We start from the raw sequence: 20,851 nt of genomic DNA on the forward strand, positions 1-20,851 counted from the left end.
TAGGATACTCGTAAACACGCTTGCTTGTGTGCGTGAGCCATTTTGGACGGTTTGTATGAAGTTTCCTTACTGTATGTATCTGTATAATGTGGTCAAATGCTGTTAAAAATAAACTAAAAGCACTGTCAAAAATAATAAATAAGTAATAAGTATAGTAATTTCATGAATCGTGAAACTCGGTATTTCGATTGAAATTTTCAGAGAAAATCTATTTTCTGTCGCCACTGTAACGACAAGTACAAAAAATATGAATAAAAAATTGGCTTCCATACAAAAAGCTCGAAACGAAATATAACAAACAATATTGCGAATCAAAAGGTTCCTAAAAAAATAATAGACAATAGACACACAACAACTGACAAAAATAATGACAAAACACAGAACATTACAAATAAAGAAATAAAAAAATAAGAAATAAAAAATAAAATAGAATAAAAACAATAAATATTAAATAGTTGTTATAATGTGCTATGGCTGAAAAATGGTTCTGGCTCAGCATATGTCATGAGTCAGTGGACTCATGACGCTGTGGATTCTGCCAGAACCCAGAAGGCAGATGGTAACATTAGAAGAGGAAACAATAAACAACAAAATAAACGAATAATATTATGTAATATAGGTATAGGTATGATTTTTGTTATATAATGAGTCGAATGTAAAAAAGAAGAAAGTAAGTACATACATATATGTATATATATTATGTGTATATGAAATTACATAAATAGGAATAGGATAGATAGTAAATAAACATTAGTAAGAACAAAAGGTAACATAAATAAATAAAATAAAATAATATGAGAAATAAACAATAATAAAGGGGGAAGTAATAATAGATACACATGCTGCTTAAGAGGGAAGGGATAAAGATATTTTTTGAAGGCACGTCGGAAGCTAAATTTAGACTGCAGACATTTTATGGGAGGTGGTATATTGTTCCAGCATTTTGTTTTTGTAGCAGAGTATCTGAAGCTCCCACGAAATGCTGCAATTTTGTGCAAGAATCCATTAAACTGTATACCTACATGTGATTTATAATATCGTCGTGAGTAGTTAGTAGTATTGTAGTTGTTGAGATAGGCTTTTTCCAAATTAGTTTAAATTGCTCAGTCTTGAAGGAAAAGCGTTTACGGTTTTCATTTATAATAAATCTATAATCATAATCATAATCATAATCATTTATTCACCATAAATACAAAATTAAATACATAGAAATAATTATCTTAATTAATTAAACATAAAAATATTAATATCTATACTAATATTATAAAGCTGAAGAGTTTGTTTGGTTGTTTGTTTGAACGCACTAATCTCGGGAACTACTGATCCGATTTGAAAAATTCTTTCGGTGTTAGATAGCCCATTTATCGAGGAAGGTTATAGGCTATATTTCATCACGCTACGGGCAACAGGAGTGGAGTCACGGGGGTGAAACCGCGCGGAGCAGCTAGTTATATTATATATACTAATATTATAAAGCTGAAGAGTTTGTTTGTTTGTTTGTTTGAACGCACTAATCTCGGGAACTACTGATCCGATTTGAAAAATTCTTTCGGTGTTAGATAGCCCATTTATCGAGGAAGGCTATAGGCTATATATCATCACGCTTAGACCAACAGGAGCGGAGCCACGCGGGTGAAACCGCGGAGCGCAGCTAGTATCTTATATTTAAATAGTAAAAGTTCTAACTTCTGTTTGATGTTTGTGTAATGGACACTATGTAATATATCAATATTACATAGTGTCCATTTCACAAACATCCTTAAGTCAAAACTATTTTCATTAAAATTCCTTTTTCTATCAAATAATAATATTATTTTAATCATACAATTATTTCCAGGAAAGATTTTGGTCAGCGTACCAAGCCATGGTGGGTTGGTACACAGGAAGTGTAGCGCTTAGCCCCACGCCACCGAGGATCTTGCCTAGACGGGTGATACGAGTGGTATGTTATGTTTTTTATTTAGTAAATCTATACTAATACATATTATAAAGCTGAAGATTTTGTTTGTTTGTTTTAACGCGCTAATCTCGGGAACTACTGGTCCGATTTGTAAAATTCTTTTGGTGTAAGATAGCCCATTTATCGAAGGCTGTAAGGCTATATATCATCTCATTAAGACCAACAGGAGCGGAGCAATGCGGGTGAAACCGCGAGGAACAGCTAGTATAATAAATATTAGTTATCATTTAAACGATTTTTGAGACTTGGATTCGACTACATTAGAATTAGATTAACTAAAAAAATGTTTAAAAAGAAATCCTGGTGTCAAATATTAGTTTAGTTTCACATATAATATTAATACCTTTATTTTAATCAGTTAAATGCTATAAAAATATGCTTGAGAACCTTTAGAATAGTGCAGTAGGTTAAAAATTTTAATACGCAATATTATGTGTAACTGTCTTGTGTAAGTGAAAAAATCCACTCTAGTGTGTGAACCGGGAAATATATGTCAAACAAAACGTTGTGTTGGCTAATTGTCGTTTTTAACACGCTTTTATTAGCTTCACCTGTATGTTTGTATGTAACCGACTCGTTTAGACTCGATTTTGACCCACTTTAAACGGACAGATTTAATTTAAACTTTGTACACTTAATAAGGGTCGATGATAAGACAATAATTTCATGAGCTACATCTGCCTGTAGATACAGGTAGATGTAGAAGTATATAGATATAGCATATAGATATATGTTATACCTATAGGTACCTCTACATCTACCTGCATCTATATTCTATATGTATCTACATTCTATGCGTACCTGTAAATCTATCTGTACCTATATCTATATATATATATATATATATATATATATATATATATATATATATATATATATATATTCCAGCCGCCATACGAAGACGTAGAGTCTGAAGATGAGCCGGTGATGCCAGAACCGGTGGACTTACCCAGTGAACAGGAGGACTCGACAAGGTACTATTATATTATATAGTTTCGGTTGAATCAAGTGAAAATATTTTGTAATAACATGATATTAAAATATAGAAATAAAAATAATAAATAATTTTGTAAGCCTTAATAAATCATATAGCTTTTTTATGTACAAGAAAATACATGTTTAATATAAATTAACATAGTTACTTAAAATTACAGATATGTCATTGTCCGGTATGCAAATAAAATAAAATCGACATTTCAATTTGGACATTTCATTGGATAATAATATATGTACAAATGGCCTTATGTCTTCGAGTAGATGTTTAAAAAAAATCCAGATGATAAACATTGGATGATGTTATTTCAAAATAAATATTTAAAAAAGAAGGCAAAAAATATCGTTGCTTGGGCATTGGCATTCTAAGCTGCTTACTTCGCTGTCTTTGCAATGAAATAAAATATTTTTTCTTTTTCGAATGCAGCGATCCCATACCGGAATATTTCGCGGCGGAGGAATTTCGCGATGAACGGTCGTGGCTTCACGTACAACACAACGGGGGACAGGCTACTTGTGATATGAAGGTATTTTATTATTTACTAGCTGTTCCCCGCGGTTTCATCCGCATTGCTCTGCTCCTATTGATCTTAGCGTGATGATATATTAAATGGGCTATCTAACACCGAAAGAATTTTTCAAATCGGACCAGTAGTTCCCGAGATTAGCGCGTTCAAACAAACAAACAAACTCTTCAGCTTTATAATATTAGTATTAGACTACAAGCCCGCATAGGAAAAAAATATGGGTCAAATGAACCACCAGGGAACATATCTAGAACGATAGAAGAGCAAAAAATAATAAGATTCATCACTATGCCGTCACTTGTAAGCTGTCCAACTGAGTGCAGATGAGAATTGAAAAGTACAGGTAGACTCGGTAATTTTTGAGTTACCGGGGGTAAATTTGGTCATTTGACCATGTACGGCATCTGTGTCATACTATTGCTATACTGCTTTTAATCCATTATTCCGCAACGCCGTACAAAAATCATGGGGACAAGGGGAAAAAATCGAGAGTTGTAATCCCCTCTCTTTCCCCACTCCTCACTCCCTTTCCCCACTCCCTTCCTCTCATTGGGGTCATTTGACACAACACGAAATAAATTTATTTTTAAAGTATTTTATGCATAGATAATATTTTTTCATGTGCCGTACATTTTCGTTGGTTCAAAGGGGAAAAATCTGAAAAAGAAAAAAATCCATATAACGAAATGTTTGCTTTATATTTTGATAATAAAATATAAATATACATTAATATTAAGAAGCTCGAGGTGGTTAATTATCACCTTGGAAAGTCGGAGTCAGGTGGAATGGACTCCGTTAAATTGATGAACTAATAAAAAAAGCTATGAACGAAAAGATGTGAATTATATGCAATCAGCCCATGAATACAGGTAAAGTCACAAGCAAATGCTAGTAATATATACATATTCAAAATGTACAAGTAAAGCACTTTCAAATGATACCAAACACGGCATATTTATCTTAACTTTATTTTTTTACTCTGTATGTTTTGTCCGCTAGAGGGCGCCACATTAGATTTTGTGAAACCCCATATAGCCTTTAGCTAGCTGGTCGCTGGTTATCCAGTGAACAATTCAGACGCTTCTAATGATATGTCATTTGTCGAATTCTGATAAGTAGTTTAGAAGTTACGAGGGAATAGATGAACATACATACATGACCTGTCAAAACCATAACCCTCCTTTTGCTTTGCCGTAGTTGGGTAAAGATATGTTAATGCCGTACTGTATCAAATGGCCATAAAGCACCCTTAAAATTGTAGCTTTCGTCGCTTTCATCAGCCTAAAAGATGTGGTCTGCACAAAAATGTACGGCATCGTTTTTTCCTAATTTATCTATGTTAATACTATTTAAAACAACGAATAAAGTGTAGAAAACTATTATATTTCATTAATCTACGATGTTTAAACTTTAACAAAATTTCCGGTTTTGCATTTCTCTATAACTTTTTTTAGAACGGTTTCTTTTGAACGGCAATACTATACAACAATTGAATTTTACAATGTCATGTTAAAAAAGCTCAGCAGCTCAGCGCAGCTCTTTATATCAAGAATTCGATGAAATTAAGATGATTATTGGTATACATTTAAAAGAACAATTATTTTTTGACGGCATTGCTTTTAATAGTACTTTTGAGTGCTAGATAATGTTTAGGAACCGAAGCCGTACTTAGTCAAATGACCCCCTGGAGTGGGGAAAGAGAGGGGATTGCAACTCTCGATTTTTTCCCCTTGTCCCCATGATTTTTGTACGGCGTTGCGGAATAATGGATTAAAAGCAGTATAGCAATAGTATGACACAGATGCCGCACATGGTCAAATGACCAAATTTACCCCCGGTAACTCTCGGAAATTAAATAAAAATTCCGACTTGGTGGACCACCATTTTTGTACGGCACTGAGCGGTTTCTTATTATTTTTAATGGATCTATCGATGGTTAAGAATGCCGTACAAAAATATATGACCAAAATTTACCGAGTCTACCTGTACTTTTCAATTCTCATCTGCACTCAGTTGGACAGCTTACAAGTGACGGCATAGTGATGAATCTTATTATTTTATGCTCTTCTATCGTTCTAGATATGTCCCCCGGTGGTTCATTTGACCCATATTTTTTTCCTATGCGGGCTTGTAGTCTATATAGCTATTTGTATAGTTTATTTTTACTTTTAAGCAAAAATATTTTTTGCTCTTTTTTTGAACTGAAGCTCCATAAAATGTTGCTATTTTTTCACTGAAGTTGTAAAAAAAGCAGGTTCAACTAATCAATTTGGATTTTTTCTGGTATTCTTTTCATGTAAGCAAAAGAAATAAACTATGTCTGTAGTCTATAGTGTCTTATTTAAAGTTACTCTGACATTTTTTTATAACTTCCAACATTGTTTATGGTCTATTGCTTGGCTGTTGTATGGTAATAAAATACTTTTTTTATTTATTAAGCTATTGCATAGCTTCTATCGCGGGCCTTGAGCGCGCGGACCGAATCCAGAAATTCCGTAACGAAAAAACCTCACGCTCCCCACTCCGACAGGCACGGAGGTGTGGATTGAAGGCATAGCATGCAATAGCTTTACCGCGGCAGTCCCCGAGTGCCACACGTCTTTTTATTTATATTTTTATTTATTGTTCCATGCCACGTTTTGTCTATTGTCTATGAAAATTATTTATTATCTGTCCCATCAGGTAATAGAACCGTTCAAGCGAGTAATATCGCACGGGGGCTTCTGTAGTGATGGTGCTGCCATCATCGTGTTAAGCGCTTGCCACTTGCCAGATAACGACCGGCCGGATTACAGATACGTTATGGATAATTTGTTTTTGTGAGTATATTTAATTATTTGTATATAAATTGTTTGTAAAAAGTTGTAGATCAAGAGCCCACGACGCACAGTGTAAGGAAATCGCAATCTAGCGGGATTTAATTCTGATGATACGGAAATTATTAAGTTTAATTGAAATAGGTTATAATAAGTGTTTTTATAGTTAGTAAAACACTTTCAGGCGAAAAAGTTGTTTTTAACCAAATCACATTTTTTTCTAAAAAAAACGACCCCGATGACGATGGCATGTAGTCGATTTGACTTCAATTTGTTGGCATAATGCTCTCAACAAACCCTTGATTTTATTTTTCTAAAATCCATAATAAGTTACACGAGGATAATACCACATAAAAAATGAAAAATCTTCGTCAAATTGATTACTATTAGATGATCAAATTTCGAAAATTTTCATTTTCGTTATTTCGATAGCCATGCTGAAAATTGAAAAAAAATGTATGGGTGCCGCAAAAAAGCGCAAAATTTTTGAGTTGCATCAGTTAGTTTAAATCATCAGCTTTACTGTGATGGTATACACTTTGCTATATTATGCTATATAATGTGTTTTCGGGTCCAATGAATTTAAAATCTAAATAAATCGAAGTATATTTCGTGTCCTAACAGAAATGGTTGGTTTTGCCTATTATTGCCTATTATAAATCAAACAAAATGTGTATGTACTTACGTATTAAACACTAACACTATAATAAATAAAGAAAAAAACACTATTGACTTAATAATCGCTTCGTAATAAGTAAACGGAATTGGCACAAATTAACACTGGAAAACACGCAGTGAGTGTGACTCCGTTTTGCTGCCGATATAAACATTTTTCATATTAACGTTGACCTTCCTACATAATAAAAAAATAAGCTGTCCTATTACGTAGTAGCTAAGGAATAAATAGACATCAATAAATGCTAGATAAATCAAAGTTCAAATTTTGAATTAAATCCCGCTAGATTGCGATTTCCTTACACTGTGCGACGGCCAGACATTCCTTTCAGATGACTTTTTTATTGTGTCATCGAGATACGTGAAATTCCCTGAAATTCCCAACATAAGTCCCCGTAAAAGATAAGTAATAACTTTATTACTTATAGGTATATTATACTATTATTTTTTAATAATTATAGTTAACTAATGTTTTTAGTGGGTTATTTCATATTTGTTACACTTTTAGGTACTTATGTGAATTTGATGATATGTTAGTTATTTTTTAAATGTGTCTGGCTAGATGAAAGAACCATGAAAACTGTCTGGCTCTTAAGGTAACATCTTTTTATAGGTCCCCAAGTAACATATATAAAATTTAGCTTTTAAACCATAATGAAAGTTAGGTACAATTTTATACACCTTTACTACCTGTTTCCTGCCAAAGTAACCACAACCCACACTTGATAATCGCTAGTCGTTCTTATCTGTATCGGAGACATATACAGAGAAACTTTCAACTTTCCTAAAGAAAGGAATGTCTGGCCGTCGTGGGCTCTTGATGTATTGTCTAATGGTCGATTTCTGGTTTGAGTATTTGATATCTCAAACCATACTTAAATTCTGCTCAGAAATTGTATTGGCACATAAGCTTTCTCAAATGTTAATCAAATCAATTCTCAATTCAGAATCTGCCCTTTAATGTTTGATTAAATGCTTCTGTATTTAAAATTTCAATAAAATCTTTCGTCAGTGTATTAAGTTAAACCCTAGTAACCTTATTTCAGTTGTAGAAAATATCCATAAAACTGATTTTTGCAAAGCTTTCGATAAAGTCAATCAAATTAATTTCATAAATCTTAATGTGTATGGTATCATTGGATCTTTGTTTTATTATTTAGGGATATTTGGTTAATATTTGAATTAGGTATTGTAAATCATACGTAATTACAAATGGCTAATCAAATTAATATTTCAATCAAATCACTTTGCCGTGAGATCGGGTGTTCCCCAGGGGTCACACTTAGGACCGCTGTTATTTCTAGTTGTAGGCGGGTTTTTTTTTTCTATTTAAAAAATATCATTTGCATATATCAAAGCATCGATTTGGTTTTGAAGTATAGATGTCGCTGAATGCTGATGAATTCGCTAGTCATTCAATCAAATAGCAGATTCAAACAGATGACGGTGACATTTTTATTTCAAAACAAAATAAATGACAATCTTTTAAACAAATGAAATTTAAAATTTTAATTCAAATTAAAAAATAATTTCAAAGAAAAACCGCATAGTTCCCGTTCCCGTGGGATTTCCGGGATAAAACCTATCCTATGTGTTAATCCAAGTTAACCTCCATATGTGTGTTAAATTTCAATTTTCATTGTAATCGGTTCAGTAGTATTTGCGTGAAAGAGTAACAATCACACACATACACATCCTCACAAACTTTCGCATTTATAATATTATAAGATTGTGTAACAGTGACTAATTTCCAAAACCAGATACGTGATCTGGAGTCTGGAACGTCTGGTCACAGACGAGTACCGACTCGTGTATTTGCACGGCAGTGCGGGTAGACGGAGAATGCCGAGTTTTTCGTGGTTGCACGAGTATTACATGCTTATTGAACGACGGTGAGTGGAATAATAATCTTTGTTTATTTATTAGTTTTCAATATATGTATATTATGATAGAACAATATGTAGCATGTAAAAATATGGACGGGGGTAGGGAGGGGGAGGAGAGATAGAGTTAAGAAGTTAGCCATAGTATTAGAAAGATGATTCTTCCTAAATCTGGCTTAATAAGAGACGTTGCAAGGCACTATAGTGCGGGTCGAAGGAAAATGGTAAGCTTCGGAAGCTTCTATCTAACCCTTTCGTAACTTTAAACTCAAACTCAAAAACATTTATCTATTCAATTAGACTTCTTCGAGAAGCACTTTTGAAACGTCAATACATATTTTTAACATTTACCACCGATGCGGAAAGCAGTATCTATGGAGAAGAACCGGCAAGAAACTCCATAGTTGCTCTTTTTAATCATGTCAGTATTACAATTTAATTTTATTAAAATATATGTAACTGTATATTATCATAATATGCCAAAGAACTGTCCTGTGGTTTTTACGCGACAACCCTCCATGGGTTTTTATCTTCCATATATTCCTTAATGCTGTAATAGGCTCTCTAAACTACTACGTTTTTACATAATTTTTAAATTTAGCACTACTAAACTCTTTAATACTAGTATACTTGTTGTTTAAACATAATTAATGACAGATATTAAAAAGTTTATATGTAGTTTGTTATTGTCTTTGCAAAACCTTTCATTACTCAGGTGAGTATAAGATTCATTTCACAAAAATAAAAAAAAACTAGCCTATGATTTTTAATTCATTTTGTTTTTCTCTTTGTAGGCTTCGGAAAAGTCTTAAAGAGCTCTACTTAGTGCACCCCACCTTCTGGCTGAAGTGTTTCGTCGTCATCACCAAACCGTTTGTTAGGTAAGTATCATTTATTTTTATTTTTTTCATTTTTTTAGTATCATTTCTCAATTAAACATAGATTTTTATAGGCATAGTGGGATAGTCTAATATTTTGTCATTGAGTTTGTTCAAGAAAAAATCTATATTTTATATAATTTTATTAAAGAAAAGTAACTGAAAACCTCCCAAAGGAGGTTGTTATCGTCTCTATCTAATAATAATCTACTGAATTCTACTGAATTGATTTTGAAAATTGTTTTACTACATTTTTTGTATTACACTGTTCTGTTTGTATTAAATTTTATCTGGTTCAATCCAATAAATTTATAAACTCAATTAGTTTTACTACGCTCATCTAGCTCTATAATATCTATATAAAATAATCAGTTAAAACAACCATCCATACCCAAAAATAACGTTCAAAAATAAACCCTGACCCTATCTCATTACAGTTCAAAATTCTTCCGCAAGTTGAACTACGTGAAGAATCTCGAGGAGCTCTTGGAAAAGGTTCCCGTCGAACCGAACGCCATTCCAGATGAAGTGAAACATTTTGACGATTTAAGCGATAAATAGCAGTAAAATTAATAGAAAATTACAAGAAATCTCTGGGAAAAACGCTTCAATAGATTTTGAACAACTTACTAGCAGAGTTTTGCTTCGGACAATTTTTTACCGTTGAGTCTAGTTTTTTCTACTTCAAATAGAAAATATACTGCAATAAATAAATGATAATTTTGGCGCTTATATAGCTTGCGCTGAAAATCGGATTATGTGGGTATTTTTATTAAAAATAAGCGTGTTTTTTTGTTAAAAGTTGGATGAAAGAATTTATCAATGTTTAGAAGCAAATGTGTGTAGGAAATCAATGGAGGCGCATAATATATGGATTTTAGCTTTATTCTGATAATGTAAGTTTTTTATTTTTAAAGTACAGTATATAGTGAATAGTTGTTCATTTAGTGCTATATTAAGTAGTTAAAATCCCATGTAGATGTGATTTTAAATTATTTTTAAATATGTACATTCCTCATTTCAAAATTCTTAAAGTATTTTTCCATATACAAAATTTATTTTTTCGAATTCATTATCGAATCTCACGTATATTTTTTAAAATTTCCTACAAAATTAGAGATATTTTTTTAATGAATCGTGTATACCTGAGTGTTGCCATATCGCGTAGATTAGTGGAAGAAATTATTTTTTAGTGAAATGTAGGGAAATTTATTTAAAAAAAAAAACGAAATTTCTTTTAACCTAGATGTGCCATCTTCCCCCTTGTACAATATTAATGTTTTATTTTTAACCGACTTCAAACCGATTTTGTTTCTTTCTTTCTTTCTATATGTATTTATTTTCCACCGTTCGGAATTAATTTTACCGAATTTAGGGTACCGTAATATTCTCTCTCTTTTACCTATTATTTTTAGTATGTCTTTCCTACTCTATCTATCTTCTGAAAATTGTCATATTTTTGCAAAATTAAATTATAAAATTATACTGATATTGAAAAACTGGCAATATTTGATTGATATCAACATCGAAACACATAATTCTTGTATATGTATGTACTTTAAAGATATTATTTTTGTGACAAAATTATGTAAAAATGAACTATTTTTTGTTATTTGTAAAATAGTCAATAATATTTAATAATTTGATTCTTGATTTATTTAGTGATTTAAGTATTAAAAAATCGATATTTTTTTTTAAATAAGTGATTTATTAAGAATTCTCTATACGTTTTTTCTTTTTAAATATTGTGATGAAAGATGGAATTATTAAGGTTTCAATGCAATACTGTAGAAATTAAAAGATATATACAACCTAGTCTCTGAATAAGGCGTGATAGTGTGTGGATGTGTGTAGTGTGTCCAAGTATTATTTTATTGTATTATATATTTTAATTTTTAGTTTATTTATTTCGCGAAAAACAAACTGTTTTGTAAGTTTGTCAATCTGCACACGCGAATCTAAAATTATAGCTGTGTCCAAAAAGGCAATATTTGGCTAAAATCTTGTATTTTTTATCTGTTTTTACATTTCATTATCCATACAGAAAATTTAATTTTGACAAAGAAGATAAATGGCAAAATTTAACTGCTCCGTATGGATTTTTTTTAGTTAAAAACACTCGTAGCTGATTTGAGCACAGTTTTTCTCAAATATCACATTCCGGCGTTCGCTACAAGGCATTTATACTTAAAGAAAAAATAATTTGCAGACATCTATAAAATTAACATTAAAAATTAAATGCCAACTACTGATTTTTTGTTATTCTAAAGGTTTCATTGTGTATGTTTACGAAAGGGAACAATTATATTTGAAACTGAATAATTTTCATATATTTGGCTATGACTAAAAAATAATATTTAATTTAAATTAATATTTAATATGTAAATTTATCAAAATATATTTTGTTTTCATAAATAACCTATTGTCACCCAAGCTAAATGCATTATTTTTTCACACAAATTGTAAAATTCCGCATTTTTATAATTACCTACGGACATTTTTCACAATGACCGAATAAATAATATTTTTAATTAAAATTAAAATAAAGAAATGCGAGGCTCTGTCATTGTGGAAATGTCTCAAAATTTTTGTTACTGGTCTTTTCTATGATTTTCTATTATGTTTGCAAGACTTTTTTTGTTATTTTTTTATATTGTAATAAATATGTGATGGGTATTTTGTGTTTTAATTAATCCTTTAATTTTAAAACAAGCAATCTGAGGATCTCTTGGCTGATTACCTATACAGGGTGTAATCGTTAAGTGTGCACAGGCGATTATTCCGTAACTATTATAGATATCAAAAAACTTTAAACTGATATCGATAGTACTTAACCTAATGAATTAAATGGATATAATACATTTTTAAAAATAAAACGAGAAATATCTAAAAAATTAACTTTAAAGTTTAAACCCTCCCATACATTTAGTATGAGATATGAATATCCCATGTACATTTAATATGAAAGATTTTAGCTTTGTCTTTCATTTTTGGTTTTCTGCTTTAATTACTTGGCAAATTTGAAGGGAAGTTCATTGAGAAACTGTAAAAACTCCTCATTGTATTGCACAATGAGAACGTCACTTCGAAAATCTGCTATGAATACAAAATGTATGGGATTCATGAATGTAATTACTTATCTACATTTTAAGAAGTTGATTTTAAATCACAATCAAATTCCATTGTTAGATTTCCCTATAACCCTAAGATAGATTATTTTCATATGCGTTTATTAAACTTTGTTACATATTAAATTGCTTTTTACATTAACTCTCTAGTAAAATAAAAGTAAAATATAAATCTAAGAATTTATATTTTTTTAGTTTGAATCTGTGCAGTCAGTATCGGCAACACAAAATGATGATCCAAATTCCAATACCATCAACGAGCTATAGAGGAGTTAAAAGGAATAGACAGAAATCAAATGATTAAAATGTGTCCCCAGGTGCTAAAACTCGAAAACTGGTTTGTACTAAAAAATACATCTTAATTAATAAAAATAACAAGTTATTTGGTAATACATACTTAATAATGGATAAAAAATTATAACCGGAGTAAATTAAGCATTAATTCCATTTTATTTGCCATTGCAGAGTTGTTTTGATGCCATAGTTTCAAATTTAATATATTGAAGTATTTTTATTTCTAATTATTTGCTTTATATGTATATTAATGTTATACTTTGATACCAATATATTGGTATTAACACAAAAAAAATTTTATATTCTAAAATTTATTTTTTCAGTTGCAGAAGCAAAAACAGATATCAGCTAATCGTCTTAAGAAATTGCTTGTTAAATGCTTATAAATATGGAAGAAACAGAAGTTCTCCGCAGCATTGAAAACGGAAATAAAGATTTTCTGAAACTCAAGGAAACGATATTCAAGCCAATTACGCAACTTTTCCTAAATTAATACTAAATTTCATAAGCCCAAAAAAAAACATTCGACATCGGACTATGTAGATTTTGTACCTACTTGATTTTTATGTTCCAATATTTGTAATCGGCCCTTAGCACAGAAATTTATACATGTGTAAAATAACCTATGATAATAAAACACATTGAAACTGTATCTGAATTTAATATTCCTTTATTTGTGGTCTTCGAATGTATATTATGTATATAAAAACTACAAAGGTAAATTTTCATTAAAAATACGTCCTCAAATTCACCTAATATTATTTATTTATTACACTGAATTGTAATAAATAATTAATTTTAGAGTGAATTTGAGGACGTATTTTTAATGAAAATTTTCCCTAAAATGTAGCAATGTTTATAAAATGGCAACACTCGAAGATATAGACCGGGAGATACTGACACAAAATTTCGAGTCATTTGTAACAGGATGGCGGTTCTACAGGGGTCTTAGTACGCAATGACAAAAAGAAAAACGATGGTGTGAACACTGGTACCGGCGGCTTAGTCGCGTGGGCGTTAGTCGAACTCGTCGTAAAAATAGCGAAAGTCAAACGATTTGTAACACAAAAATTTTAGAATTTACCGATAGCCCATAAAAAAGAAGTAGGCGGTAGTGTCATGCCATACTTTTCCGGTGTGACTTACAGCCCGCCATACCGACGCAAATGTGTTGATTAAAAAAAAAACAATTCAACCATTTGTACCAGGCTAACTTTTGCACAGGTAACCATCGTCGTGTAGCCATTTACGAAAATCACCATACCATACTTTTCGGACGATTCCAAATGGTCGCCATACCGCCGAATATCTGCAAAAATTTTTTTTTTCGCCAAACTTTTTGTACCAGTATTGCATTTGGATTTTTGGAGAGTATTTGATAAAATGTGACCATTATTATATTTGCCATACTTCTAGTAGGGGGAAAAAGTGCTGCCATACTTCATAAATAAATTTATTATTTATTTATAGAAGTGAAGATTTCTACCACCTAGATCTTTGAAATTTTGTATTTTTATTTGTTGAACCTCAAACTTATAGGAAAGATTAATGCCATACTGTTACAAATCGTTCAAAATACGAATAAATTCATACAATAAAAAAAAATCTTATACACATTAGCCACCTCCCACAGGTATGGCATTATCACACTTCTATTTATAATCATTCAGGAGTTGTTGAAAAAAAAATTAGGGTGTTACAAATGGTTCGGCGAAAAAAAAAATTTGCAGATTTTCGGCGGTATGGCGACCATTTGGAATCGTCCGAAAAGTATGGCATGGCGATTTTCGTAAATGGCTGCACGACGATGGTTACCTGTGCAAAAGTTAGCCTGGTACAAATGGTTGAATTGTTTTTTTTAAATCAACACATTCGCGTCGGTATGGCGGGCTGTAAGTCACACCGGAAAAGTATGGCATGACACTACCGCCTACTTATTTTTTATGGGCTATCGGTAAATTCTAAAATTTTTGTGTTACAAATCGTTTGACTTCGCTATTTTTCCGACGAGTTCGACTAACGCCCACGCGACTAAGCCGCCGGTACCAGCGTTCACACCATCGTTTTTCTTTTTGTCATTGCGTACTAAGACCCCTGTAGAACCGCCATCCTGTTACAAATGACTCGAAATTTTGTGTCAGTATCTCCCGGTCTATGAGGTGGCCACGCATGTTCGGAATCTAGGTGCAAGTCCACACTGCGAGCCTAGCGCGGTTGCGACGGCGGGCGCGAAATATCAAACGTATGAAACGCGCCTTTGCGTCCACATTGAAATGACTAAGGCGGAAGCCTAGTGCGACGGTAATGAGCGAGCCAGCGCGCGTAGTTTTCAAACTCTCCTATCCGCGCGTTCTGGCCACACTACGGGCCTAGTCAGCAAGCGACCCAATGCGCGGACGGCGGGGGTATCAAACCAGTTCGGTCTTGTCGCTCGACTTCTTATATTATATCCTTTATTGTTTTTCGTAAAATAGCGGTAAATACATTGTGAAGTGAAACTTCTTTATTTATAAGTGCGATTCAATCTAAAACACTTATATACACCACAGTAATTTTGTAGGGTATAATCTCAATTCTTCATATAAGATTCACCCGTTATTCCTCTGTTTTATTTATTTCGTGTACAACTTCTATAATGATATTCTCATCTCAAAATCGGACTGTCCAGTAAAAATAGCAAATCGTCAAAAGTTTGCAACACCCGAAAAACGTCGAACCGCTACTTGAGCTCGCGCGTCGGTGTGGCCACCGCGAGCGCCCGCTCGTCGCGCCCGCCTAGGCCGCCGCCACCGCGCATTCAGTGTGGACGCACACTAGTAGTGCTAGATCTGTGCCCCGGACACTCCATACAAAATTATCGTTTTGACAGTCACACTGTAGAGACTGCAAATGTGTGTGTTAACGCTTTATGGTTGGCACATTTTTGACTAGCGTAAAAAAATTCGCGTTTTTCTGATGAAATACATCCGTAAACAGCACAATATCTAACCATTTTCTACGAAAAACGATAATCACAAATCCAAAATAATAAAATTACTATATGTCAATTTGATTAATGTTGTCAATCTTCGTTACGTATCAAGAAGCTTATATCTTATACACTGGAGATTTCGGTATGAACATTTGACGTGTAACAAGAAAATTGTTGTGTTTTATCACTTTCACTCCTAACTTGGTATTGCCACTGTTAATAGGAAGTTTTCCCAAGGCTACTATGTATGCTGTAATATTCTGTGCAAAAGGTTAGTTTTTGTACATGAGTTTGTTGATAAATTGCCAACAACGTCATTCAGAAGCATTGTTGGATGAGACAATTATTATTTATGCTAAATAAAATAAGTATCTGAACCAATTATTAAAAAGCGATACTCCCTGATTATGGGTAGTTACCATAATAAAATTGTAGCAACTCTCACTTTGACAATATGGCATAAGTGTCAAAAAAATTGCGTCGCTTCGAATATTTAAGTTAATATTGTTGCGTATTTAATAAATACTTTCCGAATATTAATAATGTATTGCATTGTGAAAAATTGCAGAAGTTTTTGGACACCAAATTCTGGCCTATAATTTCACAGGCAAGTGTATATTTACGTTATTTACAATATTCCTCAATACTCATGCAATTACCTGTTTAGAATCATTTTAATGGCAAAAATCGTCAAATTTATCATCATTTTACTAAGCAATCATGTTAAATAAGTTCTTTTCCTAATACTTTCATCATTTTTCAACAAGTTTTCAACAAACAAATTTAACAAGTAAGGTAACCATGATGATGGGTTTTTACGGATAGCGACGATAATATATTGCTAAACAATATTATGATGAACATTTAGAACACCATTTTAAAAATTTTTATACTAGTAATGAAACAACACACGACATCGGTATTGCACTCACAAATTGTGGTTTGTTCTTTTTTACATTGAAATTTATACTTTTTATCCTAATATTTTTTTGTTTTACGTATTTCAGCTTTCCAAAAAATGAAGTAAAAAGAAATATATGTGCCTATCAAGGGTACAGTGCGACACAAAAGAGATGAAAATAAATGAGGGCGCCACCGTCGCTCATATAGCAACACTGATACTGCGACGCAAGCGATCTTGATACTATAGAATAAAAATCCAAAAATCTATATATATATAATCTAAAATAAATACTGCGATTTAAACCGTTATAATTGTTTCATTGTATAGTACGACACAAAAGAGATGAAATTAATTATTTTGGAACTAATTCGTTTTTCATTACCTGGCAACCCTGAATTGCCAATGTAGCTGTCAAGTTGAATAAAAATTTGTTGTTTTTTTCGTGAAGTGGAGAATTATTGAGATAAAATTGTTATTTAGAACAAGAAATTTAAATAAAAAAGGAGACATCATGAAAAAGGTTAAACGTAGCGGTGTCCGTGATGTCGTGTATAAAGTTTTTATTCGGTGTTTGTCCGAATTTCAAGCTGGAAAGTTATTGACTGATTTGGAAAACGTTTACAAACGTACAGCAGAATATACCGGTGAGATTCCATTTATTTTTGTTCAGTACTACGTAAAATAGAATATTCCATTAGTGACGAGTGTTTAATGTATGTATGTATGGCGATTATTACGTTTTCGCAATTTAATTTGAGGTTATTTGTATGTAAACAAAAACTTGTTTTTATAGTGCGACCAGCACAATTTGAGTCAAGAAGTTATATCCAATCCAACCAGCCTCAAATAAAGTACCTAGTTTAGATTTTACTACATAGTATAGTGATAATTGTTTTCATACAGCTATCTATTAATCAAACAAACCATAAGAAAAAAAATCATATTTTAGATTTAGCTTACTAACTACTTACTAGTGTAGCGCAGGGACGCTGGCCTCCTACATTAAAAAAAAATTAATAAAATAAAGGAAGTTTTAGTTTTAAGCTACTATAAAAATATGTTAAATGTACTATTTGATTTTATTCATCTTAATTCGTTTGTTATAGGGGTTTCTGAAAGCACAGTACGCAGGATAGTAGAGGAAGGGAGTAGAAATGAAGGCAAATTTTCAACGCCAGCCAAACATAGGAGAGGTACTTCGAAACAGAGTGATGATCAGTCCTTTGAAGGAGTAGAATATTTAGATTTTGATGAATTATATTAATGTACAAAATTTATCTACAAAAAAAAATAAAAATATGTAGTTTTCAAATCGCCTTGTTTTTTTTCTACCCGACGGACCCAGAAAGAGGGTAATGTGTTTGAGCTGCATGTATGCTTGTTTGTTTGTATGTTTGATTCTATGTGCGCCTCTGCAGTCTAAACACTTGACCGATTTTTATAAAATAACTAATTCCAAATACATTTTAGTAAAATTTGACCTAGGTAGGTCAATTAAAATACTAATGTATTTTTGTCTTAAATTTACACTATTGCTACAATGAAACAATTATAACGGTTTAAATCGCGGTATTTATTTTAGATTATATTATATAGATTTTTAGGTTTTTATTCTATAGTATCAAGATCGCTTGCGTCGCAGTATCAGTGTTGCTATATGAGCGACGGTGGCGCCCTCATTTATTTTCATCTCTTTTGTGTCGCACTGTAGCAATAGTGTAAATTTAAGACAAAAATACATTAGTATTTTAATTGACCTACCTAGGTCAAATTTTACTTAAATGTATTTGGAATCAGTTATTTTATAAAAATCGGTCAAGTGCTTAGACTGCAGAGGCGCACATAGAATCAAACATACAAACAAACAAGCATACATGCAGCTCAAACACATTACCCTCTTTCTGGGTCCGTCGGGTAGAAAAAAACAAGGCGATTTGAAAACCACATATTTTTATTTTTTTTGTAGATAAATTTTGTACATTAATATAATTCATCAAAATCTAAATATTCTACTCCTTCAAAGGACTGATCATCACTCTGTTTCGAAGTACTGGCAAGAGGGTACGGGGCATCTTCAGTATATTCTGTAAATATGATACAGAAAATATGATGTTTTTTCTCATGGTTTGATTGATTAATAGATAGATAGCTGTATGAAAACAGTTATCACTATACTATGTAGTAAAATCTAAACTAGGTAATTTGAGGCTGGTTGGATTGGATATAACTTCTTGACTCAAATTGTGCTGGTCGCACTATAAAAACTAGTTTTTGTTTACATACAAATAACCTCAAATTAAATTGCGAAAACGTAATAATCGCCATACATACATACATTAAACACTCGTCACTAATGGAATATTCTATTTTACGTAGTACTGAGCAAAAATAAATGGAATCTCACCGGTATATTCTGCTGTACGTTTGTAAACGTTTTCCAAATCAGTCAATAAATTTCCAGCTTGAAATTCGGACAAACACCGAATAAAAACTTTATACACCACATCACGGACACCGCTACGTTTAACCTTTTTCATGATGTCTCCTTTTTTATTTAAATTTCTTGTTCTAAATAACAATTTTATCTCAATAATTCTCCACTTCACGAAAAAAACAACAAATTTTTATTCAACTTGACAGCTACATTGCCAATTCAGGGTTGCCAGATAATGAAAAACGAATTAGTTCCAAAATAATTAATTTCATCTCTTTTATGTCGTACTATAAAATTACTGAGGATTACGACCCAGAAAAAAAATACTGCTATAAACAGTTTTTATTTGATGTTTTTGGCTTGAAGTTGACCCGTCGAAGCAATGCGTTTAAAAAGAAGATCTGAGTAACTTACAATTTGGTAAACAGCATCTGATGCAAAACACAACTTTCCTCTATTTACAAAGGATGTTAATGATGTATATCGGTTAATATCCAAGCTTTGTAGCCAAAAGTTATCAAGCGTTATTTAAAACTATCATTTCCTACCAATTAAAATTGTATGTCATTTAAAGGTGATAATTCTTGTAAGTTGACCAGTAATTATAATAAAAATACTGTTAAAAATATATGTCGTTATTATTTATAGACCATGATTTTTAGTTTTTTCTATTTCGAAAAATCCTGAATATACAAACCAGTGTGGTCACCCACAGAAAGAGACAAAAAACAACACTGACATCATTCAAGGTTATATTTTCTTGTGACAAGTTAATGGTCATAGTGCAATCTCCAGTGTATTAGATATAAGCTTCTTGTTACGTATCGTCCCTGTAGAAAAATATGGACCATTTTTTACTGATCGTGCGGGGGAGGTAAGTGTTTAATTTTGGCGGGAGGCGGAGAGTGTCCGTTCTGTAGCGTTTAGCTACTATCGTAGTATATTATTATTAGTCTGTGCTACTATTATGTATTCTGTGCCTAAGTAATACATGCATATGTGTGCGTGAGCTCGAAATCGAAGTATAGTGCCACAAACTTATCTGACCCGGTGACAGTGTCACTGATGTCGCTTTCTTTTTATTTAAACAAAATATTTCGTATGAAAAGTCTGTGAAAATGTGACATTTCAAAATGGCGGCACGTAGTTCCAGTTTTTGCCACCGGGTCAGATAAGTTTGTGGCACTGTCACAGTATTACAATATTATTTCCTACAGTAAGGAATCGCCTTTGATGTCGCGCGATGCCGCCGCCAGCGTAGGTACTTACGCTGCCACACGAAAATACGCTAGGGTTGCAACAAATGGGAAATAAAACAATTGTGATTATTAATATTCTGATGAAATCATTTATTCATATGTACATTCAAAATAATTGCGATTATTAAA

The 20,851-nt window shown here is 32.2% G+C and overlaps 1 protein-coding gene and 2 long non-coding RNA genes across 3 annotated transcripts in view; all 3 read left to right on the top strand.

The window, feature by feature from the left end:
• Window positions 1-12,352, top strand: part of LOC149910919 (uncharacterized) — a 28,834-nt gene extending 16,482 nt beyond the window's left edge. Inside the window, exons 9-15 of the mRNA XM_090120518.1 lie at window positions 1,838-1,942; window positions 2,849-2,934; window positions 3,381-3,480; window positions 6,163-6,299; window positions 8,732-8,863; window positions 9,649-9,735; window positions 10,170-12,352. Coding sequence (XP_089976644.1) covers window positions 1,838-1,942; window positions 2,849-2,934; window positions 3,381-3,480; window positions 6,163-6,299; window positions 8,732-8,863; window positions 9,649-9,735; window positions 10,170-10,293 — 771 coding nt within the window. The 3' untranslated portion in view covers window positions 10,294-12,352. The remainder of the gene's footprint in view (window positions 1-1,837; window positions 1,943-2,848; window positions 2,935-3,380; window positions 3,481-6,162; window positions 6,300-8,731; window positions 8,864-9,648; window positions 9,736-10,169) is intronic.
• Window positions 12,353-12,878: 526 nt separating this feature from the next.
• LOC149910921 (uncharacterized) lies at window positions 12,879-13,804 on the top strand. Its single transcript, XR_016456942.1, has 2 exons — window positions 12,879-13,197; window positions 13,478-13,804. It is a non-coding gene; the product is annotated as an uncharacterized LOC149910921 (long non-coding RNA).
• A 3,548-nt stretch (window positions 13,805-17,352) lies between these two features.
• Window positions 17,353-18,726, top strand: LOC149910922 (uncharacterized). Its single transcript, XR_016456943.1, has 2 exons — window positions 17,353-17,673; window positions 18,136-18,726. It is a non-coding gene; the product is annotated as an uncharacterized LOC149910922 (long non-coding RNA).
• The last annotated feature ends 2,125 nt before the right edge of the window (window positions 18,727-20,851 follow it).

Source organism: Colias eurytheme, chromosome 1, assembly GCF_061535395.1.
Source record: "Colias eurytheme isolate Ceu_HAF_F1 chromosome 1, ilColEury1 Martin Lab GWU primary, whole genome shotgun sequence".
Taxonomy (NCBI): Eukaryota; Metazoa; Arthropoda; class Insecta; order Lepidoptera; family Pieridae; genus Colias; species Colias eurytheme.